Here is a 27,714-nt window from a genome sequence, read left to right as displayed (position 1 = left end):
ATGTTATTTTGCTCAGGCACAGCAAATGTCTTGATGTACTTATAAATAGTAATATTTAATAAATATTCTGCTTCTGAAATGCAACACGGCAACAATCTGTGTTATTTCAAAACAAAAAAAAAATTGCGTACATATTAATTCCCTATTTTTTTAAAAAAAAATTATGTGCTAATTACCAAATTTGTGCCTTCTTTTCGCGGCATAATGCCCGTTTTCCGTCGCCGCATGCGCATAAAAGGAGTTTGATTGATACGACAAACTTTAGCCGAAGATACAGTAAATGAATTGCCAGCTTATGATTGCAGCTCTAGACGCACGAATGTCCCATCAAAAGCATGGAATCCTATGGATTTAGGACATTTGTTAGTACTGGGATACCAAGGATGCGTGCCTAAGATTCAATAATCGGACCAAATAGACAACTGTAAATGGCGCATGATCTCCTTGAAATGTTCTTAGATTCATATATCTGCAGCTAACTTTATCGCAGCAGTAGTATTTGCCTGCTTCATTACCCTCGAAGTCATTTGGGGAAGAGAAAAACAAAAGCATCCACCACTAACAGAGTTTAACTGGATGTTTATTAGTTCATATACCACCGGTGATAAGCCCGCCCTGCTGAGGATGCCGGTGCTTATTTCCATGCCTTCGGCAAAGCCCAGTTAGGTTAAAAGCAGAGGAGCAGACTGCAGACCCTATCGTCAAAAAGAATTTTCCTCCTTTTTGTTATTCAAACACAAGTCAATTATTAAGCCACCCCCTTTCTATCCATTTATCATTATCTCAACCGTTATCAATGTTTTTTTTTGTAATATTGGGTACTTTTTTTAAGTGTTTTTATTTTAAAAAAGAATTTAAATAATATTTTTTTAATAATTATTTTTATATTAATAAATCAAAACAATTTAAAAATATAAAATAATAATTTAAAACAAAAAAATTAAGAGAAATAGAATTTAAAAGCCGCTGGCAACAATAACATTTACAAGATATCAGTCCCAGCTGATATAGTTTTCAGACCTAATTTGGTAATCAAATTAGTTTAAAATCCAGATTTCAAGTTTTGATTGAGTTATTCAAGTTAATTATTTAAAAAAAAAATTAAAACATTATTTTATTAAAAAATACAATAAATTATAACCAGGTTTTTTATCGAATTTTACTGAAGTCATCAAGTCCCCACCATATTAACCAGATCATATCAAGTTTTTTATTTTTTTATTTTTTTTAAACTCAATTTTGAAATCTTTTTTAACTTCCAAGTTAATTTTTCACATATATATTATACCATCTCAAAATCTTGGGATTTTAAATTTTAATTTATTTCCAAACAAAAACATTTTTAAAAAATGCAACAGTAGGATTAAATCAGAGCCTTGCAGCGTCAGCATGAAATAACGTTGATGAAGCTTTCATCAAGTCCACAAATCCCAGATCATTACTTTCAATGGTCATTGGCAAGTTTTAACTGGTAAAAAGATTCCCCAGGTTCACAGGGCCTAGAACCAGCAGGTATCCACGGTTACATGAGAGACTCAGTAAAGGGGAAGGGGGAGTGGGATAAAAGAACAAGAATTCAGTTTCAAGGTGATGCATGTCAGTACTCTTTAACTTCGAACCAACTACCCTGATATCTTCTAACGTAAGCTTTTGGTGTCAAAAGGGCCTTATATACATTCTCCGCGCGCACCAAAATTGCAGGGGAGCTCGTTGCTTCCGCCATCCATCACTTAATTTAGAAACCGAAGAAGCCGAGTTCGCTAGCCTTTTCCTTCTCAAAGGTCTCAAAGTACTGATAAATGATCGTAACTGCAAGTAGTATTCCTGTCCCTGATCCGATAGCTCCCATGAAATCTGCCAACACTGTCAGTGCACCAATGCAAATGCCTCCAAAAGCTGCAGCAGTGGGTATGTAACGGTTCAACTCTTTCTGTAAGTTTGACTCGCGATGCCCGGGCATAACCATTTGTTGTTCCTGCATAACCAAGCCATGTTAATGAACATGTGGATCTGATAAAACCAGCAGATTATCTACACCAACTGAATACCCGTGACTCCCTGTAAATTGAACTTTCTTAATTTACGAGAAAACAAAAACATGATGAGATTCGGGTAGTGCTTGAGGGCAGGAGCTAATGGGCTGCTAGAGACAAAACACGACGTTAATCCTGTCAATATATTTGAATGATGCAATATCACTAATCACAGCTAGCAATAAAAGGCATCGTCCAAACAAACAAGGAATTTAATTAATATAGACAAATTTGTTTTATTTGAAAATATCTGCAGATAGCCATCACTATTACTAGCTCGCTTCAGATAAAGAAAAATGCAGAGAAACAGTCAAAAACTTTTATCCAGTGTAACCATGTTAAAGTAGACAAATCAAGCCAGGAAAAACATATACTGCTCAATTTCACGAGAGTTATTACTCATTTTTGTACTTTGCTGTTTTATTTTCTAATTATTTCTTTAATTAATATTTAATTTATTTCATTAAATTAATATTCTTTAATTGATATTTTAATTATAATTAAAAAATTAAAAAACTAAAAAAGGAAAAGAGTATTAGAATAATAAATAAGAGCAGAAATTCTCTTATATCCACTCCCTTGACTGCCCAAATTCACAAAGACTTCAAGAAACTTGTCTCAAAGAATGGACTAAAAACCTAATGATAAGAATGAAGCCTGAATAAAGGGTAAAATTGAAAGATTGGGCACCACAAAAGTCACCACAAAAGCCAAAAATATGTGCTGTGCTAGAAGCATAGTAAATGGTTATGTTCAACATAGAACATATGAAATAAAAATGCCCACATACCTTGAGCTGCTTGGCTACATCTCTAGCAGATGATCCAGATACTTCAATCCAAGTTTTTGAGAAGAGAGCACATGCTGACAACATAAACACAAAATAGAAAAGTGCATGGAAAGGATTTGCCGCCATATCAGCTAAGCTGCAAAAGATTAGTAGGACAAGTTAGCTGGCGATAGCATTGCCAACAGCAAAGGGTTGGGAAGCAATTACACGGCAGAAAAATTCCAATACAAGTGCAGATATACAAAATAATAAGACAAACAATTATGGAATAAAAAAACAATCTTAATCACCTTGAGGGTGCAGTGATATAATACGCAAGGCCACCAACAGGGACAAACTGACCACCTGAATATTCAGATTCCTTCCATTTGCCCAAAAGATTCACAAGGAAGTTTCCACTGTATCTCCTGTACAACAACTGTAAACAAGCAAGTTAACAGAAGAACTTGAAAGCCAAATTTCAAGCAGAACATAAAACCATATAACCCTCAGTACCTGGGAGATGAAGTACAGGTTCGATACAAGAGCAGACTGCAAAATAATGGGCATGTTTGAGGTGTAGAACAACTTGATTGGATATGAACCCTGCTGCCCACGAGCATTCTTTGACCTCACAGGCAAAACCACACGGAACCCTTGGAAGTAGATGACAATGAGAAAGATCAGCACAGTAGCAAGCAGATTTGTCACATTTGGAAGATTCTGCCGGTAAAATGCCTCTCGGAGAGCACGAACTTTGTCTGTTCGGGTTATCAGCAGATGGAATAAAGCAATGACAGCTCCTTCAAATTCAGCACCACGCCCACTATTGATGGTGGTTGGACTAAATGCTTTCCAGATAATGTTTTCACTGAAAATGAATGACTCTTTAAGTATCCAAATTTTGGTAGAGATGTTAAAGATAAACTCCCCAAAGCACTCCACCAATCTCAGAACAATCAACATAGAGAAGGAAATTTCAAATGTGGATCCATAAACTAAAGAATGGAACTCACCAGATATTGGTTGCTATGAAAAGGGAAATTCCAGAGCCTAAACCGTATCCTTTCTGAAGAAGCTCGTCCAAACATATCACGATGATCCCAGCAAAACAAAGCTGAATGATGATAAGAATGGCATTTCCTACCCCAAGTTGGCCAACACTGCCATATATCCCTGAGAGCACATATGCCACCGCTTCACCAACAGCTATCAGGATACCTAGCAACTTCTGCGCACCGTTTCTGGGAGAAGAAAGCACTCGTCATGACAATGTAAAGAGCCCAAGCAAGTTTCCACATAACATAAAAGATAACACCCCTTAGTGTATGTTAGCATTGGAGAGCCCGAAGTAGCACAAGTATTCATATAAATTGAACATGATCATCTTAGAAATTGAGTGAAAATGCAGTTCAATTAACTGCAAAACATCAGCCAACAAAAATTAATAAACTACCATAATTTATACATTTTAAAATATAATATCAAGTAGCTGATATCTCTAAGTGAATTTTAGACATCTTGCAGCTTTTTCCTAGTTCATTGTTCACAGAAAAACCATTAACATAATCTGGGATTGGGAGCCCACTGGTAATAAGCAACGAAACACCAGCAATGTCACGAGGGTGGAGATATGCATATTAAGATAATACATAGAAGAAGACACTCTACAAGGCCCCTATCACAGAATGTACATGGAAGGCAGAGCAGCTTCCACTGTAATAGCAATCCACATGAATTTAGCCACACAAAGATACTTACAATAGTGCACGATCTTCACGGACGTTGTTGTCCACTTCAATGATCTTTGAGCCAGCAAGCAGTTGCATTACTAGCCCAGATGTCACAATTGGAGTGATACCAAGCTCCATGACAGTACCACGGTTGGATGCAAGAATAACACGCATCCAATAGAAAGGGTCCGCACCGGTTGTCGAATGAATGCCATACAATGGGAGTTGACTGCACACCAAGAAAATAAAAAGAGCAATCACGGTGTATATGACCTTCTCACGAAACGGAATTTTTCTGTCGGCACTCTGAACTTCAGGAAGAAATGACAGAAATGGTCTGACAAGATGAAGCACCCTAAATCCACCTCCCATCTTTCTTTCTTTTTGCCCCCTAGCTATTCAGCCTATAACCACATAACAGCAACAGATAGATTTAATTAGCCAATTAATTAATTAAATCAGGATGATAAATATCACATAATCAACATTAAAAATGAAAACAATATTTACTAAAAGGACTAACGATTTCAAAAATCAAGCTTAATATAAAGATCCAATTCAATCTCAAACAGCCCAAACCACAGATCTGTATATCCAATTCAATCTCAAACAGCCCAAACCAACAGATCTGTATATGCATGCATGCATCCATCCATCAAGTAATTTGGTAGCTCTCTCTTTGGATGCCGGGAAAGCAAGATAAAATTTCATGTTCAGATCTCTTAAGAAATGATAATAACAAACGTGTTTCAGATCAAATTTTATCACACGGACTCAATAAGATCGGATCGGAAAAAAAATTATAAGAGTAGATCATGAGATCGGAGAGACTAACCGTACCGTAGAGAAACGGAAACTATGCGGGCAGAGAGAAGAAGGCGAGTTGCGAAAGGTGAAAGGTTGTTTTTTTGGTTTTAACGTTAGGGTTTTGATAGAGAGTGATCACGTGGCGTAGAGGCCACGAGGCCACACGAATAAATGAATGACACGTGTTAAGTTACGTGGATATAACTTATGGGGAGACGGCGTCTTTGACTGACCTGGTCTATCTGGTAAAAATATAGCATATGTGCTCATAAATTTTATTTGTTTAATTAGCGTGCTCGATTGTTTTAGAAATGCAGGAAAAAACATAGAGGTGAAGTTTTTTTTTCATAAAAGAAAATATCTTGTTTGAAAACCAAATAAAAATAGCGCAATACTTTATTAAATAATATATTAAAAAAAAAGCAATACTTTATTAAATAATATATTAAAAATGTTTTTAGTAAATTTTGTTAATGAATTTCAATTAAAATTAAATACTTATCAAATGCACATTCAAAACATATTTTTAATTAATCTATTTCAATTAATTTAAATTTAAATTGAAGAAAAAAATAAAAAATAAAAAATCAGATACACATGCTTAACTTTTCTAAAAAAACTTTTCTAGTCCAAAAAGATGAATGATTATTTTGAAAAAAATGAGATAACACATACAATTTAATTTTTTTATTTATTTCTTTTAAATCTTGAAATAATATCATTTGATTGAATCTAGATTTAATTAACAAAAAAGAAAAATTAAATCATGCACTTGCATTATAGCATACTGAATTATAATAGTATTTTTTAATTTTTTATTTGGGTTATTTAATTTTTTTAATTTAACATTTATATATTATTATAATTAGAGATTGTGTTTGATAATTTGTGTTGATATATTTTTTATAAAATTATTATTGTATAAAAAAATATTTTAATATTGAATTAATACGTAATTTTGTAAAAAGAAAAATAGTTTCTCCATCATCATCTTATGTATGCATCCTTGACGTTTATATGTACTAGCTATCTAATCACATTTACTTTTATGAGTAACCTCCCTTTCGACATGTATATTGAATTAATACGTAATTTTGTAAAAAAAAAAAATAGTTTCTCCATCATCATCTTTTGTATGCATCTCTGACGTTTATATGTACTAGCCATCTAATCACATGTACTTTTATGAGCAACTTCCCTTTCGACATGCTGACTGTTAATCTTTCTCCATGTATTTTTAATGATCACCCAATTAACATACTTATCCTTTTCTTATAATGTTTTTTTATTCATTTTCATTTTATAGTTCTCTGCTTACACAATTATTAACAAGTTTTAATATCATATAATTCATGATAAATTATTAAAAAAAAACTTTTAACCGATACCTACCTCATCGCGTAAGCACCAACTCTGAATATATAACAAGAGTTGTTTGTAGATAATTTTAAAGTAATTTATCATTGTATTATAGGTTATTTTTCATATATTTTTTTTTTTGTAGATATTGTCATGCAAATAAAAGAAAACATTATCACATCAGAAAGTTTAACCTAGGATGGTTTTACTATAAAAGAATATGAAAAAAAAGAATTAATCATGTGATTAAAATTGAATTAGTTTCATATTTATTAAATCTTTTAAAGAAATAAATAGGGTGGGATTTGAGTTCATTACATAAGGATATTTTCCATATTTCTGTTAGGTAACAAAAGGATATTTGAAGATTGATTTTATATTTATGGATAAATTATTATACTTGTAAGAACCGAATAGAGGTTTGGCAAAAATATAAAAACAAGTTCAATTATATATATATATATATATATATATATATATATTTCCATTCATTCATTTTTTCATTTTTTTCAAAATAAGTTCCTATTCTTTTAATTTTGGCATTATAGGTCATGTGGTCTAATAGTCCGTTACATTTATATATTTATTTGTGTAATTTTCAAAATGTTAATGCAACAATGGATTACGTAAAAAATCTATATAATAAATCATTAAATGATTAATCATGTTAAGGATCTAATTGTAAGAAAAAAATCACCATAAAGACTAAATTGCAATTTTTATAAACTTACAATGACAAAATTTAAAGTAAGGATCAATTTGGTTAATAACAATAAAACACAGAGACTAAAATAAATCTCTTGAAAACTACAAGGACTAAAATGAGACTTTACATTATATTAACACGGTGAATCATCTTATTATATTATATTAATTGTCTTTATTGCATTAATGGCATATTTTCTCGAAGAAGATGAACCCAAAAAAAATAATACCACAAAGGTAAATAGGATAACCAATGAATAGTATCCATGGCAGCCATCTACAATCAGACTACATTAATGGTGGAGCCCAGTGTAGAACATCTCAACCATCCCTTTACTGTGTCCTCCTCCTCCTTTCACTTTCTATTTATCTTTTCATGGCCTCTAAAAGAAAATAAAAAAAACAAAAACAAAGCACATGCGAAGAGAAATGGCAGAAAAAAGAAAAGAAAAGAAAAGAAAAGAAAAGCAAGTAAAGGTCCTTTACTACTTACTGTTCGGTGAGCTAGCTAAGTAACAGCTACAACGCAGAGTGTTGCCAAAAACAGTGTCAGTTCCGTTTTTCTTGATAATCTAACCAGTAAACTTTAGTACCAGTGAGAGTACTACTAACGGCAATACTAACCTCTCTCTCTCTCTCTCTCTATATGAGTGTATCTTGAGGTGGCTTTGTTTGGAGAGAGAGAGCTATGAGAAGATCCCATTCCTACTATACTTTAGTACTAGCAGTTCTTTCTTTAGCTTGTACATTTCAGTTCCAAGCTCATGCTGCTCCTCCAGGTTTTTTTTTTATCTTGTTCTTTTGGTTACTTTTGATCTGTTTCATTTAATGGGGTTTGCTTATTTTCTTTGATTCTTCACTCATTTGTTGGTTTTTAAATTTATTTCCGTTATTTGGGTGCTTAGCGCCTTTGGTTAAGCACTTGTCTTCTCTTCTCAAATGGACCACCACAGTGGCATCCTTGAAAACACCCCATTCAGGTTCACTTGAATTACTTGTTTTTCTTTTTTGTGTTTTTGTTATTTCATGATCAAGCTTTATGATAATTTTGCGGCTTGTTGTTTTGCTACAGATGAGAATGTTCTTCAATTTGAGGCTGGATACTTAGTTGAGACTGTTGTAAAAGGAAATGCAATGGGAGTGGTTCCTTACAAAATCCGCTTATCTGAAGATGGTGAACTATATGCTGTCGATGAAGTTAATAGCAACGTTGTTAAGATCACTCCACCTTTGTCCCAATGTATGTATGTTTGGTGCTTTACTTTCTTTTATTTTAGTTTATTGATTTTAAGCAGTGTTTGAATTCTGTGTAAATCTGTCAAGACAGCCAACATATTGCTGAAGTTATGGTTCTTTATAGTTTAATATTCTGGGACCAGAAAATAGCAGATAAGTCATTCAATTAAGCATTATTCTACTTTGCTGCAAACAGACACAGAACTAGATGTGTCAATGGGCCTGCTATTGTTGGCTTTCTCAAAAAGTAAAATGAGATTAAAGAATTCTTGTTTGTGCATTTGCTCCTTTAAGAGCAACTTAGTTTACGTTCTAACTCTGCGAGATCAATATGATACCCGCTTTCCACTGAGTGAGAAAACAGGAATTCTATATGCAATTAATAAATGAAGACTTCGATTTGAGCTATAGAGTTCGATGGATTTTCCTGTTTTGATCTGTAATTTTACTTCTTATTTTTGCAGATAGTAGAGCAAGATTGGTGGCCGGCTCATTTCAGGGTTATACAGGACATATTGACGGAAAACCAAACGAAGCTCGTTTTAATCATCCCAGAGGTCTAACCATGGATGATAAAGGAAACATATACGTTGCTGATACTTTGAATCATGCCATCAGAAAGATTGGAGAAGCAGGTATCAAGAGTTTGCACTAGATCCGAAGTTGTAAATATTAGTGTTCTTCCTTTTTTTGGTGCATGCAAAAATGATGCAATTCAACTACATATATGTTGTGTTTGGCATTGCCTGTGTGAACAAATTTTGAGAAGTAGCTTCTCCAAAACCATAGTTTTGGATGTCTTTGGTTTTCCTACCGATCATACTGCATTTATATGTTATAACCGAACATTTTTGGGTTTCTATCTGTTCCCTGCTTACCGTTATTGGTCACAGCTAAGAGTTCTTTACTTTAAGTCATGGTTTTGGGTTGAAAAGGCCTTTATCGTAGCTCAACTCAATGCCGTAATTACTCACAAGGGGTATACTTCCATACAGAGTTGCAGACATGTGATCAGTTTTGACAATCTGTGACTAGTTATATTGGTATAGTTGAGTGCGCAAAAATTTTAAAAATCTTGATTGTCAAAAGTTGAATATTTGAGTGTATATGGTGGAATAAAGATATCAACTTTGGAAATTATTTGCAGGTGTCACAACCATTGCTGGGGGGAAATCAAACGTTGCAGGTTTTAGAGATGGACCCAGTGAAGATGCCAAATTCTCAAATGATTTTGATGTGGTGTATCTTCACTCTATCTGTTCTTTGTTAGTTGTCGATAGAGGAAATGCTGCTCTTCGGCAAATCTCGCTTAACCAAGAGGATTGTGATTATCAGTCCAGTTCATTTACTATGACAGGTTTGATTCCATATCATTTGTTACCACCTTTTCTTTTTTAAAGATGGTGCAGTGATCAAGTCATATTTTTTGTTTATAGTATTAGCTTGCTTGAACTTTAACCGGAACAGTCCATTTGAATCAAGCCTGGAACTATTAATAGAACACAATTTAAGTTTTGACTTTCAACTTTACCAAACTAGTCTCTAGTTTGACCTTGGCATGGATTAATCAATGATAACAAATGTGTAATATGGTAGTTGATTGTAAGGTAGGTGTTTAGTTTATTGTAGTGAAGAGTGTTACACATCCAACCAATAGAGTGCACACGGGAGACAGCAATTGAAAGCAATAGACTAGCTAACAAAACAAGGTGTTGGAATGTTTTCTTTGATTGTCTATGCCATTGCTGCACTCTGAATTTTTCTTTGCATGATAGAATCTTTAGCTTAGTGTCAAGATATGCTCAATTTTCACATAATTTGCAACTCCCTAGTGCAACACCACCTCGGACACAGGAAGCTAGTAAAAGATAATGAGCTATGGAACCAAAATACCTACTCTGGTGTAGGATTTGGTTGCTTCATGCTGTTCAACCTTTTCAGTTATACAGTCAATGATCCCATTGTCATTAACTCCTGTAGAAAGATTGTGGAATGCATGATTATTTTTCAATTAATATCACTTGGACTTTTTTGGATACAAGTTATCTCCCAGGCATGTGCTAATGATCCTAGAAATGTGAAGAATGATTTGGTTCAGAAACCAAGAAAATGATTGCATTTGGTTTCAACGTTAAATTTCCAAGTCTCATGCTCATTGCCCAAGGCCCCAAGCATCTCTCCCTCTCCCAACCCAGCTTATTTTTATTTTTTTACAGCAGGCATTTTGTTTTGTTGTAATATGACTTTGTGAGATAAATGGAATTATACACCATTTTACATCACTTGGATTTTGAAGCCATTTGGGACTATCCCTTACTGACTGAAGTACTTCATGAATCTTTTGGAAGATGTGCTTATGGTCGTTGGTGCTGTCCTGATTGGATATGCTACGTGCATGCTTCAGCTGGGGTTTGGGTCTTCTTCCTCCTCAAGAATGGTATCATTCTTACTTTTGTTGGATTTCTCGTGATTTGTCTGATTTCCTCGAAATGGTTAAACTGGAAAATTTAAATGTGTACTTATTTCATCCTCACGTGTTTTCAGTTGCTTCATAGTGTTCTTCCTCTTCAATTCATCTTGCCCTGTTAGCTAAATCAAATGTTATAATGCAGCAACAATCTTCAGAGAGTGAATATAAAGAGAAATCAAGTAAGGAGAAACCGATTCCTATCGTGGACAACATGAAAGAGGAGCCCAAGTGGCCATCTTTTGGACAGCTTATCATTGATCTGTCTAAGCTCGCTCTTGAAGCATTGGTTGGTATACTCCTCTCTTTTATTCCTTCTTGGTACAGACCAGGTGGAGCAAGAAAAGGCCTCGCCCCATTGAAAGATTCTCTAATTATGCCTGATGATGAAGTTGAGCCTCCATCAGTTCAAAGGCAGAGTACTCCTGCTCCTGTATCTGAAAATCGCCAGGTCCATACTCCAACAACAAGTGATAAGTACTCGGAAATGAAGCCACTGAAGATCAAGTCTGCCAGTTTTAAGGATCCTTCTCCTTTGAGCAAGCACCGGTCTTCAAAACAACAAGAATACGCAGAATTCTATGGATCAGGTGAGGTTCCTTCTCATGGCAGGTCAAAGAGCCACAAAGAAAAATCAAGACATCGCCAACGAGATAAGAGTGGAGAGGTAGTTTTCGGAGCTGTGCGGGCTGAGCCAAAACCTGCTGAGATGAATCCTGTAGATTACAGTAGTCCAAAATTCAACCATTACACTAACAGAAGCAAGTACGGATCTGACAGTTTGTACCGATTTTGATAGTCTAGTGCTCTCTGTAGCCAACCCTTGCACTCCCTGCCTCAGCTCTGCTTGTTTTTTCGCTCCAACATTTTTGTACCCTTTATGTTATGGTTGTCATTGAGCTAAAATTCTAGTTCAAATGAAAACTTGTAAGCATGTATTTTTACGTTAGACTTGCATAAAATACCTCAGGATATTTCTCAAACTGGCTGCTGCAACATAATCGATCTGCTGCTGATAGGGAGCATTCGACAGGGGAGCTGCTGGTGGTCCGGAAGGAGGGAGCATGCATTCCTCCTTCTGGAAGCATATATCTGATAGGAAAGAAACCGTGCAAGGTTTGAGCATCTTTAGAGTCCATAACTGTAGTTGGATTGCGTAGCTTCTGCTTGGAATCCACCCAATTGTTTTTGTGTTTTCATTAACTGAAAGACAGATTAAAAAAACTTGAAATTAAAAAATAAAGAGTATGGTTTTTTGGTCTCAAATGCATGCACTTAAAGTTGGTAGATGGTGTGGGGTGATGATTGATTTTTAAAGTGTTTTTTATTTAAAAATATTTTAAAATGATATTTTTAAAAAATTTATTTTTGATATTTGTTTATTAAAATCATTTAAAAATATAATTTAAAGTAAAAAACTAAAAATAATAATTTTTTAAAAGCACCTTTAAAGTATGAAAACAACTATATTTTTAAAATTTAATTATTTTTATGTTTTTAAAAAATTTAAAGTTTTTAATTTTTTATTTAGTTTAAATTATTTTTTATATTTTTAAATCATTTTGATATGGTAATATTAAAATTAAATTTTAAAAATTAAAAAAATATAATATTTCAATGTTTTTTAAAAAAAAAACATTTTGAAAACCAAATAATTTAAATAAAAATACTTTATAAAGCCTAAAAGATGAACTCATCTTGCTGAACTGACAGGATTGATGTCTGGACGGTTGCATAAAACAACAAGATCGAAAGAGCTGGTGCAGATGTGAATCGAACCTTTGTCCCAGAGAGATTTCAGCGTAAGCACGTGATGAAGGCCAGGCAAGAACTCTTTTTGCAGGGTTGGTCATTTCTGGCTAGACGGGGCACAGAGGGCAGATACTCTTCACGTGTACCTTGATAGATAACTGTGATGCGCTGGTAGGTTTTCCCGTTGAAAAGACACGGCAACTCAAACTCTCCCGAGGTGAACTCCCCACCATCATTTTTTATTTTAATGATTTTATTTCTCTTTTTTTTTTTTGCATCAGTAAGAAATATTCTTTATTAACTGAAACTAAATTAAAATTAAAATTAAAATAAATTAGAGGGTGCAGTGATTTGTTTTTATTTTCATTTGATATTTTATGGATGCTTTTTCTATTGGATTTGTCATCGTAATTTGTTTTTACTGAATTCCAGCTTGAAAACAAATTGAGTCCCTTTATTTGCTAATATAAATAATTGATTTGCAGGATGATATATTTTTTTTTATTTCTCAATTTTTTTTAATTTGATTCATTTATATTAAATTTATTTGGAATTTGAAATGGTAATTTATTTTAATTATCTTGATACATGGATTTTGTAACATCGAGAAAAATTTTTAGTGCTCGGTTTTGTAAAATAAAATAAAATTTGACTAACTTAAAACTATTAAATTTTAAAAGATAAAAATCAAAACTAAAATAAATATTGGAATTGAATGTATAAACAAGACAAAATAGTTGTACATGCTAATATATAGAAAGTCTTCACTATCTTCAAATGGCAAATAAAGCCTTTTATGGTAGCTAAACATTATCTTTCATGATGATATTAAAAATATTTTGAAATGATCTTCCATAAAGTTAGTCACATATATATGGCAAAGCGATAACTTGTTCCAGTAGATTTTTTTTCTTTTCCTTTTACTTGTCTCTTTTCTCTTTGCATTTTGTGTTGGTCTATCAAAATTTAAAGGTATTTTGATATTTATTTATTATATTTTTATCAAACTTGATAATTATTTTTTTATTACTATTTATTTTTTAATCTTTTTTTATTTGTTTCTTTGTTATCTGGACTCATGTAATTTTTATGATAAATTTAGTTTTTATTTTTTTATTGTTATTTTTTTTATCATTTTCTTAATTGAATTTTATTTTTAGCTTCATCCATCAACATCTGATTTCAGTTTATTTTTATTTTAAATTTGATCATCATCCTTTTAATTGTTATTTATTTTGTTTTAAATCATTTTTGAATTTATTTTTTTTACTTAATTTCATATATCAGGATTTAATTAATTAGAAATTTTGCTACGTAATTTTGTAGGATTTGTCTTTTATAGGGTTAGTCTCAAGGTCGTGACTAGGGTCATGAGTTTTAAAGATTAGCTTGGGTTGATTTTGGTTATTTTTTAGGTTATTTTTATTTTGAATTTTATCCTTTAATATTTAATTGGTTGAAAATTGATCTTCATGCTATATTTTGTAACTTTTCTTTTTATGGGGTTATTTCGATCATATATTTCAAGTCACGAGTTTAATAGGTTAACTTGGATAATTGAGTTTTATATTTTTATTCAATTTTCTTTTGATAAGGTTAGTAGGGTATCATGATTATGTCATAAATTTGATACGCTAACTCAAGTGGACTTGAGTAGGGGTTTTTTGCCATGTTTTAAATTATATATATTAATTTTATTATTCAACTTTTAATTTGCTAGAAATTGAGCTATGAGTTTTTTTTTTCATTTTGTTTTCTATAGAATTATCACATTCTCATGTAATTTTTGCTTCATTATCAAATAAAATCATAGAGACCTTCAAAGAGTATTTGGAGAATATCTTTCTATGGTATTGGTAAACATTTAATTTATAAGTTGATCATTGTCATTTTTTTATTAGTTTATTTATTATTTTTGTATTTTTTTATTGTATTATTAAATTAATTAGCTAAACTTATTAAACTCTATCAAGTAAATGTCCCAAGTTTTATTATTTTTTTCTTTTTTAGGAATGCTTGGGCAGCTTAAGTCTCATATATATATATATTTTTTTAACTTTTTCTTAAGTTGAAACAAATTGACCCCAATCTTGGCATAGCGAAGCCACTTATCTAATTAATGTCTACATATGATCTCATGTACGTATACATCATGCTGGTTTCATATATTTTCATGAATGCTGGACTTATGAACTTAGAAAAGAGGAAAAACAGAAAACCTTTGATGACCAATCCCTTGAAAACAGAAGAAGTGAACAGAAATCCCGGAGTAGATAATGCTAATGCTAATTTCACCACCTAATGAATCTCATAAATTTATTATGTGCAGGGTATCGCTGTGTTTGAGATAGCCTAATTCTAACACAAAATGTTCTTGAGGTTCCGCAGGTTTTAATCATGGGCAAATGAGAAAACTGAGCTATGCTACCAAAAAGCACAGTCGCACAATCAGAGAGAAAAGAAGTCCCAAGGCATGAAATACATGATCTGATATAAGAAAATTCGGTCTCCAAATCCTTGTTGACATTGTATTACTGGATTAAGAGACCTGAGCAGCAGATTTTTTAACTAGCTTTCACTACTTTTTGCCCAGAAATGCTCTATACAAACATTTGAATTACAATTTGGCAGTCAGTTTTAAGATTAAAAAGAAAAAAAAATAGTAAAAAGTAGAAATCATGCCGGGAATATCATGATCAAGAGAAAACGATTCGCACTCCCCGTGCATGCATTCTTCCATTTTCCAACTGATGAAGTTCATCAATAAGAGTAAAATAATGATTACACAAGTTACGATAACTCCCTTTTTGAAGTTGCAGTATCCAATAAAGATGGGGGTTATGGCTAAAGGGATCGGCTAGCAAACTGTATAATGTGTGCAACGGCAGCATGAAGGATTCGCTAGGTCCTTAATTTGCTCCCTCGACCTTCTTAATTGGGTTTTCCAAGATGGTCAATCCGTGAAGTTGTCTCTCTTCAGCCTTTAACTTTCTTGGTCAGGTCAGTGCGGTCTGCTTAGCGAATCCTTTTTTATACTGTGGTAATATATCAGTGTTTTTTAAAAATTTATTAAAATAATATTTTTTTATTTTTTAAATTATTTTTTAAAATTATTATATACATCAAAACAACCTAAAAATAATATATATATATATAATTAAAAAAACATAATTATTTTTACAAAAACTCTTTCCAATCATAAAAACAAATAAGATCTTAAAGTGTATTTGTAAATGTGATATAAGTAAGTGATGAGGTTAGGTATAACTAACCATATACAAATCTCTTTCTTGAAAATTAATTTTTTATTTTTTTATTTACATTTCCAAGCATGCTCTATCTCAAAATACAAATTAATTATTTTTTTAAGGATAGGTATTTGTTGCCAAGTTCATTATTTTTCATTAAAGTTTAAATCCTTCTTAGTTGGGATAAAAATACATCTTATGTATCTATTGGTATATTCATGAAAAGTTCATTTTTTAGTATTTTATGGGATTCAAAAAATTAATAATATCATGGAGACTATATTTCTAATAATCTCTCTTATGATTCAAACCATTTACTAGTTAAATTAATCTTCAAGAGCAATTAGTTATTTCAAAGTATTAAGAAAATGAACAAATATATAACAAAATAATAAGTATATAATCTTATACGGTTTAACTGGATGGTCAGTATATATTTTTTATTAGACATTAAAGTTAAGCCAATGAAACTAAATATTAAGAACTACAATTTATCTTAAATCTATGTTTAAGATAGATAAGTTGCCTTAAGTATCTTTAAATAGATGATAAATAAACTTGATATTAGTGTGTGACTTTGAAGTAATTTTTTTCTAAATAATAATCAAGCTCAATTATGTTTGTACGAAAAAAATGATGCTTTTAGCTTATTTATTATTATGCTATAGACAGGGTGATATAATAGTGGCATGAGTAAGAAAAAAAATAAAATAAAAAGTAAACAAAGAAAAAGAATGATGGGAAAAGTTGTTGGTAAAAGTTTGTTAGCATATATTATCGCTAAACTAAACACAATAGAAAAAAGGTAATTTAACAATTGGAAGGATCATTTAGTTAGTTGGAATGATTATATAAATTAAAGCATACGATGTAAATGAAAATCAAGTTTATACAATATCTTTTTTATATTTTTACAGAGTTTTTTCTCTTCTCATTTAACCTACCTCCTAATCTCTTATTCTTACTACACTAACTCTTTGTTAAAATGAGTTCTTAAAAAATTAGTATTAGAGACTTGAATCCAACATAGTTATAGAAGAAAACATCACCTAAAAATAATGAAAAATAATAAAGTTAGAGTTTTAAAAAAGTATGGCGGCCAATTGGATGAAAGAATACAAGCTCTTCCTCAAGAATTGCAAGATTTCGTAATTGATAACAAGAGGTTATGACAAGAAGCTGAGAAGGATAAAATGAATCAAGCTAATACTAGAGAAATGAGTCGCCTAAAATAGAATCACATTCAATATTAAACTATGGATATTAATAAAATCCATAAGAGTATATATAAATTGGCTTAATCAAAAGTAGAGTTATGTACATTTTATGGAGATAATCCACAAGGATGGATAAAGAAATGTTGAAAGTTTTTTAAATTATATTTCACTCTAATTCATCAATGAGTAGAAATAGCTTCACTTTACTTAAGGGGTAAGACATAAGTGTGATTTGAAGGATTCTAAATACGAGATCATGACCATACTAATTGGAAGATATTTGTTTAATCTATTTGTATAAGATTTAGCAATAAAAAGGATGTGGTGAAGGAGTTTAACAATTTGATGCATGATAAAAGGGTATAAAAGTATGTTAAAAGGTTTAAGAAGCTGAAGTCTCTAATACATACCTTGAAACCTTTACTATCAAAATCATACTACATCTCCAACTTTATTAGTGGCTTCAAAGATGACATTCAATCAATATCAAAGATACTAAAGCTTACATCACTGATACAAGAATTTGATCAAGCAATATAACATAAAAAATCTACCTCAGTTATGACAACAAGGAACATAATGATACTTAGAATATCTTATTTTATCAATAATGAGAGACCATCAGCTAAACTTTCTTTTAACACTCTTTACAATATAAGAACTAATATGACAATAGAAGGTAAATGAAAGCATGACACTATATTTAAACCAAAAAGAAAGTTAGGTTTGTGTTACAAATGCAAGGATAAATTTGTTCCAAGTCACCAATGTAACAAGAAAAACTTGAATATAATAAATGGTGCAAATGAAGAAGGTGATGAGTTTTTAAAAGTAAAAGAAGAAAATGGTAATGAAATTATAAATAATGAACATCAAGAGGATGAGTATGATTTATCTCTAAATACATTTGTTGATAATTGTGCTCATAACACAATGAGAATAAAAAAATCATCAAAATAAAAACTTTATAATTCTTGTTGATAATAATAGCACCCACAACTTTAAAGATAAATATATGGTTAAGGAGATTATAAATACTATTGAAAAAACTATTATATTGGTAACAACTATAACCAATAAAAGCGTAATGAGGTATAATGTATTTCGTTCAAGATTTTAATAATTGATGCAAGTGCATGAATTTCAAGTAGATTTGAGAGTATTAAATTTAAGGATGTGTGACATGATAATTTAGTTTAAAAGAATCATTGAAGAGGCTAGCTTGTAGTTAATCAAAATATCTAAAGTTTAGAAAAGTTTAAAGAAGGTGATATATGGTTTTATACATAATTTTTCTTAATTGAAACTAAAATGGAATCTAGGCAAAAAGAAGTGAATCTTGTGATTAAGGCTTTGCTGATAGAATTTGAATCAATATTAGAAAAACTAAAATTTAGTTACTTCTAGTAAAGATCATAAAATTCCTTTGATTCCAAGTGTCAAGCCAATAAATATAAGACTTTATAAAAGTTCTTTCATATGTAAAGAGGAAATTAAAAGATTAGTGAAGAAGATTCTTTTTAATGGGATAATCTAACTCAGTAGTTTCCCATTTTATTATCTAGTATTGTTAATTAATGAAAATTACAACAATTTGAGGTTTTGTGTAGACTATATACAAATGAATAAGTTGAATATAAAAAACTAGTTTTTAATTCCATTGAAAAATGACTTAATTGATAAGCTGCATGGATCATGATATTTATTAAAATTAGACTCGAGATCATTAAGTAAGGATGTATGCTATTGATATTTAGAAGATTGTCTTAGAACACACCATATATATTATAAGTTCAAAGTGATGTTATTTGGACTAATAAATGCACATACAACATTTCAAGTGTTAATGAACAATATGTTAGAGCAATATGTTAGAGCCTTTTCTGAGAAAATTTATATTGGTATTTTTTTTATGATATTTTAATATATAACCTTACATCTAAATTGTATATCAATCACCTCAAGATAGTACTGAAATTATTAAAGGATCACCACTTGTTTGCCAGATAATTTAGATATATATTTTGTGAATCATAAATGAAATATTTATAGTATATTTTACTATTTAAAGATGAAGCAATGAGAAATTGACCTATTCCTAAAACAATCAAGCAGTTTAAGGGATTTATGGGGTTGACAAGCTATTATAGAAACTTCATAAAAGGATTTGAAATTATAAATAGGCCCTTGACTGAATTGCTAAAAAAAAGATAATAAAAAATCAATTAGAATAACAATTCATAAATAAATTTTCAAAGATTATATGATGTATTAGTATTGACATTGTTTGATTTTAAAAGGAATTTAAAACTAGAAACTGATGTTTGTGTTATAAAAATAGGAGTAATACTTAGTCAGGAAAGGAGACCATTGACTATCTTTAATAAAATTTTGTGTTCTAGGCATTTAAGAGTGTTTATAAATAAAAAGGAATATATTGTAATTTTAATGGTAGTTAACAAGTGTAAATATCATATGGAGTATAATTGGTTTGTTATCAAAATTGATAATGAGAGTTTAAAATCCTTATTGGTTTAGAAAAACTCATTATTTCAAGTTCTTTATTGAAATAGAAAAGAAAAAAATATGGTTGTTGATGCTTTGTTAAGAAGGATGATGACCAATAAAGGATTGAGAATTGCTGATGAAGAAGTTATAAAAGGCTAGGGTAGCTGTAATGCCAATTTAATATCGGTATTAACATGGTATAAGAAGATCATAGAAACCTATAAATATAATTTCCAACTGCACGAGATCATTATTATGAAATTAATTAGTGCTTAAAAATGACTTGAATATATTTTACAAACAGAATACTCAATATAAAAGAAGAATTGTGATCAATATAAAAGAAGAATTGTGATTGGAAGATAAGGTGATTTAAAAGAAAAAAGTAGTCAAAACAACTCATGATTCTTGTATTGGAGGCCATGTTGGAATTCAAGGTTTATAAGAGGTTTAAAGCTATGTTTTATTGGACTTTGATGAAAAAAAATGATGAAATAGCTACTCAAGGAGTGTGATATTTATAATCAATCAAAAATAAAAAAGGTGATATATCATAAACTCTTACAATCATTGTCAAACCTTCTAGAGTTGTGAAAAAATTTCTAAAATTTAAAGGAAAAGATACTATAATGGTGATTTTGGATATATTTATCAAATAAAGTCAATTCATTGGCTTATCACATCTTTTCACTACAAAGATGGTAGCTGAAATGTTTTGGAATAAGTTTTTTAAGTTCCATGGATTATCAATACCCTTATAACTAAAAAAGACATGATGTTTATTAATTTATTCTAGAAGAAATTATTCAAATTATTAGGAGTCAAATTACTTACAAGTTCAACTTATCATCGATAATCTAATGGGTAATCACAAAGGATGAATTAAAACTCTAAGGGATGTAAATCAATTGGTTATATTTTAGATTTGTTTTCAAGAAGTCATCATTTTGAGTATCACAAACCTTAAGGTTATTGAAGATTTAAATGTTTATTAACTTTAGGGTTCTGAGAGACTAGTTAAGTTGTATATAAGTTAGCTCAAATATTTATAATTATATATACACAAAAAAAACAAATGAAAGCATAGAAATATACTTAAGGTGAATGTCTATTAATAATTTTATACAATTGTACTTATGGTTGGCTTTCGCATATTGGTCTCTAATATAAAACCAAGTCATTTCTAGACTACTAGACCATGTATGTCCATCCACCTTTAACAATTAAAATAATATTGTTAGATATTTTTACTATAGCTGAAATTGGGAAATATTATAGAAAAAAGAAGAGATTTGTAGAAATAATTGTTATTCAAAAGATTGAATAATAATAATATTTATGGATCCAAGGAGGAATATGAAGCTGGAACTACGTTGTTCTGGTTCCTATAAAATCATTCAAAAGATTGCAACAATAGCATATAAACTGTTGCTGCCATCTCTTTTTTTTTTATTATTATTTTTTTATTTTTTAGAGAGTTCCTTCTTTTTTAATTCTTCTAACTCTCCATCTCCTTTCCTCACTTCACCGACTCCTTGTGAAGAATAAGTTCTAAACATATCTTACCTGAACTAATTGAAACACCATAAATTAATGTAAAGATAACTCGATTAGATGTGAGGAGACAATCAGTGGAATTGACATCTTTTTGTTCTTTGCCATATAGTCTGTAAGATATAAGGACAGGTTGACGTTAAAGTGTGGCTTCGACACTTCACGTATATTACAAAATTTTGGTTTCAAGTGTTGTCCGAGATTGGACATGCAGGGCTGGCTCTGCCATAGGATTTGTGAAATTTGCAATTTTCAACAAATAAAAAGCTGATTTATCTCATATATATATATATATATATCACAACATCATCCATCGTGATGAAATAGAAAATTGGGTAGGATAAATAATGGAGGGCAAACAATCTTCTTACACGTGTAATTGATTGGCTGAAAGAGCAAATTACTAAAAAAAAGAAAAATCAAATTGAAGAGAGTTGATGTACCTACCTTTTTTTAATAATCCAATGGGTTTTATGATTATTTTTTTATTTTTTTTATTTCAAGATAAATTAAAATATTATTTTTTATTTTTTTAAATTTATTTTTCATATCAACATATTAAAATGAAGTGAAAATATAAAAAAATAATTTTTGAAAAATGTTTTTAAATAAAAAGGTAAAAAGACTTTAAATGTCATTGGTTATTTTATAATTTTTTTTCAAACAATAGAAATAAACATAAAAGAGTGATTTTATTCCCATTGAAAAAATAATAAGAATATATCTATTTTTAGAAATAATTATTTAATTCTTTCCCTTTTTTTTCCTACTCTTATTTAAAAAGTGCACAAAACCCACCAAGTAATGAATCACAAAATTACGAAAAGCCCCCTCCGAGCTCACCAGCTTCTCGCTCTTGCTTCTCCACTAAACCCCCGTCTCTCTCTCTCTCTCTAAAATTATCTTATAATCAGGCAATGATAATCATCATCATCAATAATTATATACCATCATCAACGTCATCTGACGACTCTCTAAAATACCAAACCCCCTCCCCCTCTAAATTAATAAATATAAGCATAAACCACTAATTTCTCTCTCTAGGAATCAGCAGAGACCAAAGAGAACTTCGTTTTGACTTGCGTTTTAATGAAGCCTCTCTAAGAGCCCTCTCTCTCTATCTCTCTCTTTCTTTTGAGGTGATTGTTTAGTGTTTACAGCAAATTCAGAATGGGATGTGCTGGATCCTCACAAGCTAAATCAGACGGTAACCGCTCTCTCTCTCTAGTGATCTTTCTTCCTTTTCTATATGTTCGCTTGGTTGCCGAGAACCTTAAGAAAATAATTGTAATTACCCAATGTTTGTTTCGGATTTTTTTTTATTATTGTTGTTGTTGCCGTGAATAAGAAAAGAAAAGGGCAGAATCTAATTTTAAATGATTTTGGACGTTATGTTTTGCAAATAATAAGATTGTTAGCTTTCTGTTTTCTGTATTGTTATTACAATGCATGCCGTGATTTATCAATCTGTTGAAAATCGTTTTGATAGTGTGATTTTATTTTTTGGTGCTGAGATTTTAATTTATAGTGAGTGATTAAATGATAGATTTCTCAGTATTAGGATTTCAATTAGGTTAAAATGGTTCTGTATGGGATATCGGTAAGCACATTAAACGAGAATTATTCAATTTCCTGATAAATCTATTAATCATAAAACAGAATAAAAAGCTGAAGATTTCATTCATTTCGAAACATATTCAAGAACTACTACATGTTTGACTGAATGCTATGGTTTCGTTCTTTTTCTTTGTATAGATTTGTGATTGATAAAATCAAATGAATAGAAGAAATGAGTGTCATTTGTTATCGGTTTGAGAGCTTGGTGCAATTTCAAAGGGCTGTAGATGAGTGGTTGGGTATTTTTAAAGTCTGTTATCAGCGAGAGATTTGAGCCTAATCATTGTTTTAAGCGGCATTCTAACTGGCTTCAAATTACAGTTATAGGTGTGTGTTTTCTTTTCCGTGCAGGGATTTAGATTTAAGATGATGGTATTACTATATAGACATTGTAGTTGTATATCTACAAAAAGTGATCGCTGATTCAATTCCAGCTTAGCTTCCATTTATGCTAGCACGGAACTACTTAATTACCTTTTTTGGTTAAAAATGTGCTAATTTTTTTAGATCTAATTAGAATGTTTGGTAAGTATGTTCTGTTGGCACATTTTATTGCTGGAATAGTGAAATCTTCAATTACCGATGGACTTCTGTAAATTTCTGCATCAGTTTCAAACTTCCTTTGGTTACCATATTTACGTAACCCATATGTAAAAGCATCTTCTATGCTGGCTTTTAAAGTTTGTAATCCATAAAGCTTTTGCACTTGACATCTCTTCACAGGTGCACATGTCTGTGAGACAGAGATCTTATGTGTCCATGCATGTGGCTGTGCCTGTGTACTCTTCAGTTTGCTTATATTTTCTATGTTTTATTGTGTTTCTTCTGGACTATTCTCTTCTCTGTGTGCGTGTGCGAGTGTTTTTTTTTTTTGGAGGGGGTGAGGTGTCTAGAAAACTCAGTTACTGAGGCTAGATAGACAATTAAGGAGAGGAGCAGTGAATTTTATTTCTAGTGCATTTCGTTGCTGTCTGCTTTGTTACATCGCCACTTCATGTAAAATAATAAAACTGGAGCACTCAAATTTACCTGCTGTTCTAAGGAAAGCCCCCTTTCTTTTCTTTACACACATGCACGCTTCGTGGTATGTCTTATGCATAAAGTCATAACACGCCCTTTTCTGTCGCTTCCTTGATTCCATTACTAAGGTTTCAGTGTTAGGCAACAGTTGCTGGTGAAGGAGAATGGTGATCATTCTTTATATAATTATGCTGATTAATAGAGACTAATGTTATACTTGTGATTATGACAGGGAACGTGAAGAAAATCAGGAAGCCAAAACCTTGGAAGCATCCTCAGCCTATTACAAAGTCTCAGCTTATGCAGATGCGTGATGAATTTTGGGATACTGCACCTCACTATGGTGGAAGGAAAGGTAGTGTTTCCATGGAATTTTATATCACCTATAGCCCTTCATTAGAAATTTTCATAAACATAAACATTTGGATACTACACCTCTCTTGGGTTGAGTAATAATTACTTGATGAATGAGAAGAAATTAATAAATGATCTTTTGTTGAATATGGATATCTCTGTTAATAATATATATATATATAAAATCCTAGAGTGGCATTGAAATACAGAATAACAGTAAGCAAGAATTCTCAAGAGCAATTACATGGAGAGGTGCAGGTCCAAAATATTGGAAACCTTAGAGTGACATTGAAATACAGAATAACAAGTAAGAATTCTCGAGAGCAATTACATGGAGAGGTGCAGGTCCAAAATATTGGAAACCTTATAGAGGGGGGGGTTGCAAAGAACCTGAGAAATTGCCGCCATATTACATTGATAGGACTGTGATTCATATGTGTTCATGCATAACTGTCGCTGAAAGCTTAGGGATGAACATAAAGAAAACAATCACAAACTTTCTGAATTGCTGTGCTATGAAAAATATTCAAAATGAAGAGGGGTCTGATTTGGATGCCCCCCATCAGTTGTTACCTACAATTGTCTGTCATGATTCTAATCAGTGTGCGTAATTCAAGCACATAATTATAATAAAACATTACTCTGCTGAGATGAACTTTCATGTTTTGATCTGTAATGAGAAAGGCTGTCATTATGCTGAAGCATCCATGAAGATTTTCAAAAGACTATTCCTGGCTGTTCATTTAGAGATTTACAACTAGCTGCCTCCTTTTCGTGGATATACAAGGAATTGTGGGAAATTTTAGAATTTATAAATGCTCAGACTGGAGATGCACCTTGTGTTTTTAAGGTTCCACTCTCCTTGATGACAGTTTGGCCATTGGCATTGCTGGAGATGTGCATTGTAAATTAGGTTTCCACTCTCTTTATGATAGTTTGCCATTGCAACTGTGAGAGATCTATTTCTACTCATAATATTTTTACTTTAACCTGAGAATCTTACTGTTGTTTGCAAGGCCTACCACATATGCTTCTGTTATTCAGTCTATATTTAGGGCACCTTCAATTGCCAAAGACAAAAGGAGTAGAAATTATATCTGGCAATGGCAAAAAAAGGAAGCAAGGAATAGAATTGTTTTGGAATCATGAATATGACATATAGTGCTAGTGAAGAATATGATATAATAATTCCTAGGATTTTTATCTAGTGCCAGCCTGCCCCATTTCTGCTATTGTAGATCTTATATTGTCATCATAGATGCTTCAAGGATGCCCTGAGGATCAAGTAAAAGTTGTAACTGGACCTGAATATCTGCATAGTTTACCCGATATATGTTACTGCAGGCAACAATGACAGGAACTACTGCCGACTTGTGTCTTTATATCATGCACAAGTCATACCATTACTGTACATGTGACAATACCAGACACATGTCAACCTAGCCTGTAGCATTCCAAGGCTTCATCATAGCATCATTAACTGCCCAACTGAATCAGCATTTTTACCATTTCAGTGGTTAGTAATTTTTTTTTTCCCGTTCGAAAAAGATGGGGGTGTGCAGGAGAGGTCACCACATGTGAAGTTTAATTTATCACTTCAGTGGTTAGTAGATATATTTTTTCTTTTTTTTGTAGCTGATAAAAGAAGGGACAGAGAGGATAAATTATCACATCTGAAGATCAAATATTTATAATACTGTCTCGCCATCTGTCTAGTCTTGCTAAAAGTTATTATGTGTAACGGTGAAAAGGTTTTGGATCTTCTAGGACAAAAGAATAATATCCGATTGCCTTGCATTTATAAAAAGAAGTCTAAAATATGCTTTCAAGTAATTTATTACATCTAATTCTGTGATATTTATTCCAATTTTTTGGATGCCAGAGATTTGGGATGCACTTCGAGCTGCTGCCGATGCTGAACTATCCCTTGCACAAGCAATTGTGGACAGTGCTGGTGTTATCGTTCAAAATGCTGATTTGACAATATGCTATGATGAAAGAGGTATTTGATCCTTCGATTACTTATTGCATAAACTTTTGTGCTCAACATCGAATCTCTAAGAAAGCAGTGATTTTTCTTTTTGCAAAACCAGGATGTACGGATTCGTTACATTTCTGCAATGGTTTTGTAATAGTTCTGGCACCTCTTGCTAAGAGTATGCTAAAGGCTTCTTATGCCGATAGAGTTTATCATGTGTTGGTTTTTCTATGTATGTGATAGATATTTGATATATATCTTATTTTCATGTTGTCTTCAAAATGTTCCCACAGGTGCAAAATATGAACTACCCAAGTACGTTTTGAGTGAGCCAACAAATTTGATCAGAGAAACTTAAAAACAGAGAACAGAGATCAGTTAGCACCGTGTGCACAGGATTGAATGTAAATCATGTATATTATCTCCTATAATGCTTTTCAAAAAGTTGGGTCATTTTATTGCATTTATATTTTCAATTGGACTTTCCTGCTCTGCTGTAGTCCTGGTTTACTTACAACAGCATAACAATTGTTTGAATTTAGTGACAAGATGTTTTTTTTTTGTCAAATAACCTTCATAGCCAGAGATTGGTTGCTTGCCAGTGGGCGGTGTTGTGGGTGTTCGACCACATTATTGAGTTGAAATTTGTTCTTTGATCAGTCCTCTCAGACATGGGGATTTGAAGAGTTTTCATAGGTTTCTGGATTTTAGAGGTGTACAAACTACAAAACTTTGGAACTTTGTAAAGGTTTGCACTTTGTACAGTAAAAAAAAATCTAAACTATAAAGCAGCTGTGGAGAAACTGCAACGACAAAGGTTTCTCCATAACCAGAATAGTTAGCTCGGGCTTATATTTCTTTCTTATTTCCCCCCACAAAATAGATCATCGGTGTAATTTTGGCATTGCTAAGGTAAAGCTTCAGGTTTGGAAAATCTGTGTGAAAGTGAAGACATCACTGTCGAGTGTTTATAATACTGGACGGTTGTTATGTGCAAACTCTTTCCTTGATGAAGACAGGTAACTCTGGTCACTCTTTCTTTGCACAGGGTCACTGGCTTATATGCCAAGTCTTGTTAACATCTCCTTCTGCGTACAGGTCTAATTGCCCCTCGAGCTTCCATTATATAGTAATGATTATAACCGAAGGTTTGAAATATTTTGCAGAAGCGATTTTACGTGAGCAATTAGTAATGATAAAAACAAATCGATTCCCTGCAACACAACAGGTTTAGCACCAAGATCGCCTCGAGTCCCTAATCCTCCACTCCCAATGGGTTTTGTGGTCCTTATTCCCTGCTCTGCTTTGCTTCCTGGATTAGATGGAGCAGCGTTTCCTTCCGCTGGAGGCTTTTCCT

The 27,714-nt window shown here is 31.8% G+C and overlaps 3 protein-coding genes across 5 annotated transcripts; 2 read left to right on the top strand and 1 right to left on the bottom strand.

Annotated features, from left to right (window-relative positions):
• Positions 1–1,392: 1,392 nt before the first annotated feature.
• LOC105139354 (protein transport protein Sec61 subunit alpha-like) lies at positions 1,393–5,480 on the bottom strand. 2 transcript variants are annotated; one of them, XM_011045755.1, is made up of 7 exons: positions 5,376–5,480; positions 4,564–4,939; positions 3,819–4,046; positions 3,319–3,673; positions 3,114–3,241; positions 2,824–2,959; positions 1,393–1,975 (listed from the first exon to the last, which is right to left on the bottom strand). In XM_011045755.1, exons 2-7 carry the CDS (start codon positions 4,905–4,907, stop codon positions 1,736–1,738), a joined length of 1,431 nt encoding a protein of 476 aa, XP_011044057.1. In that variant the 5' UTR covers positions 4,908–4,939; positions 5,376–5,480; the 3' UTR covers positions 1,393–1,735. The 2 variants fall into 2 exon arrangements, with proteins under 2 accessions (XP_011044057.1, XP_011044058.1); XM_011045756.1 differs by having other exon boundaries at positions 5,371–5,466.
• A 2,335-nt stretch (positions 5,481–7,815) lies between these two features.
• On the top strand, positions 7,816–12,092 carry LOC105139353 (uncharacterized). 2 transcript variants are annotated; one of them, XM_011045753.1, is made up of 7 exons: positions 7,816–8,185; positions 8,312–8,386; positions 8,479–8,646; positions 9,107–9,277; positions 9,790–9,999; positions 10,991–11,079; positions 11,255–12,092. In XM_011045753.1, the coding sequence occupies exons 1-7, from the start codon at positions 8,095–8,097 to the stop codon at positions 11,903–11,905; spliced, it is 1,455 nt and encodes a 484-aa protein (XP_011044055.1). In that variant the 5' UTR covers positions 7,816–8,094; the 3' UTR covers positions 11,906–12,092. The 2 variants fall into 2 exon arrangements, with proteins under 2 accessions (XP_011044055.1, XP_011044054.1); XM_011045752.1 differs by having other exon boundaries at positions 10,988–11,079.
• A 10,221-nt stretch (positions 12,093–22,313) lies between these two features.
• LOC105139352 (Ubiquitin domain-containing protein) lies at positions 22,314–26,928 on the top strand. Its single transcript, XM_011045751.1, has 4 exons — positions 22,314–22,595; positions 24,258–24,380; positions 26,262–26,381; positions 26,651–26,928. Exons 1-4 carry the CDS (start codon positions 22,559–22,561, stop codon positions 26,713–26,715), a joined length of 345 nt encoding a protein of 114 aa, XP_011044053.1. The 5' UTR covers positions 22,314–22,558; the 3' UTR covers positions 26,716–26,928.
• Positions 26,929–27,714: the final 786 nt, after the last annotated feature.

The sequence above is a fragment of the Populus euphratica genome, unplaced genomic scaffold (genome assembly GCF_000495115.2).
Source record: "Populus euphratica unplaced genomic scaffold, PopEup_1.0 scaffold90.1, whole genome shotgun sequence".
NCBI lineage: Eukaryota > Viridiplantae > Streptophyta > Magnoliopsida > Malpighiales > Salicaceae > Populus > Populus euphratica.
This window is presented reverse-complemented; position numbering and strand designations above follow the sequence as displayed.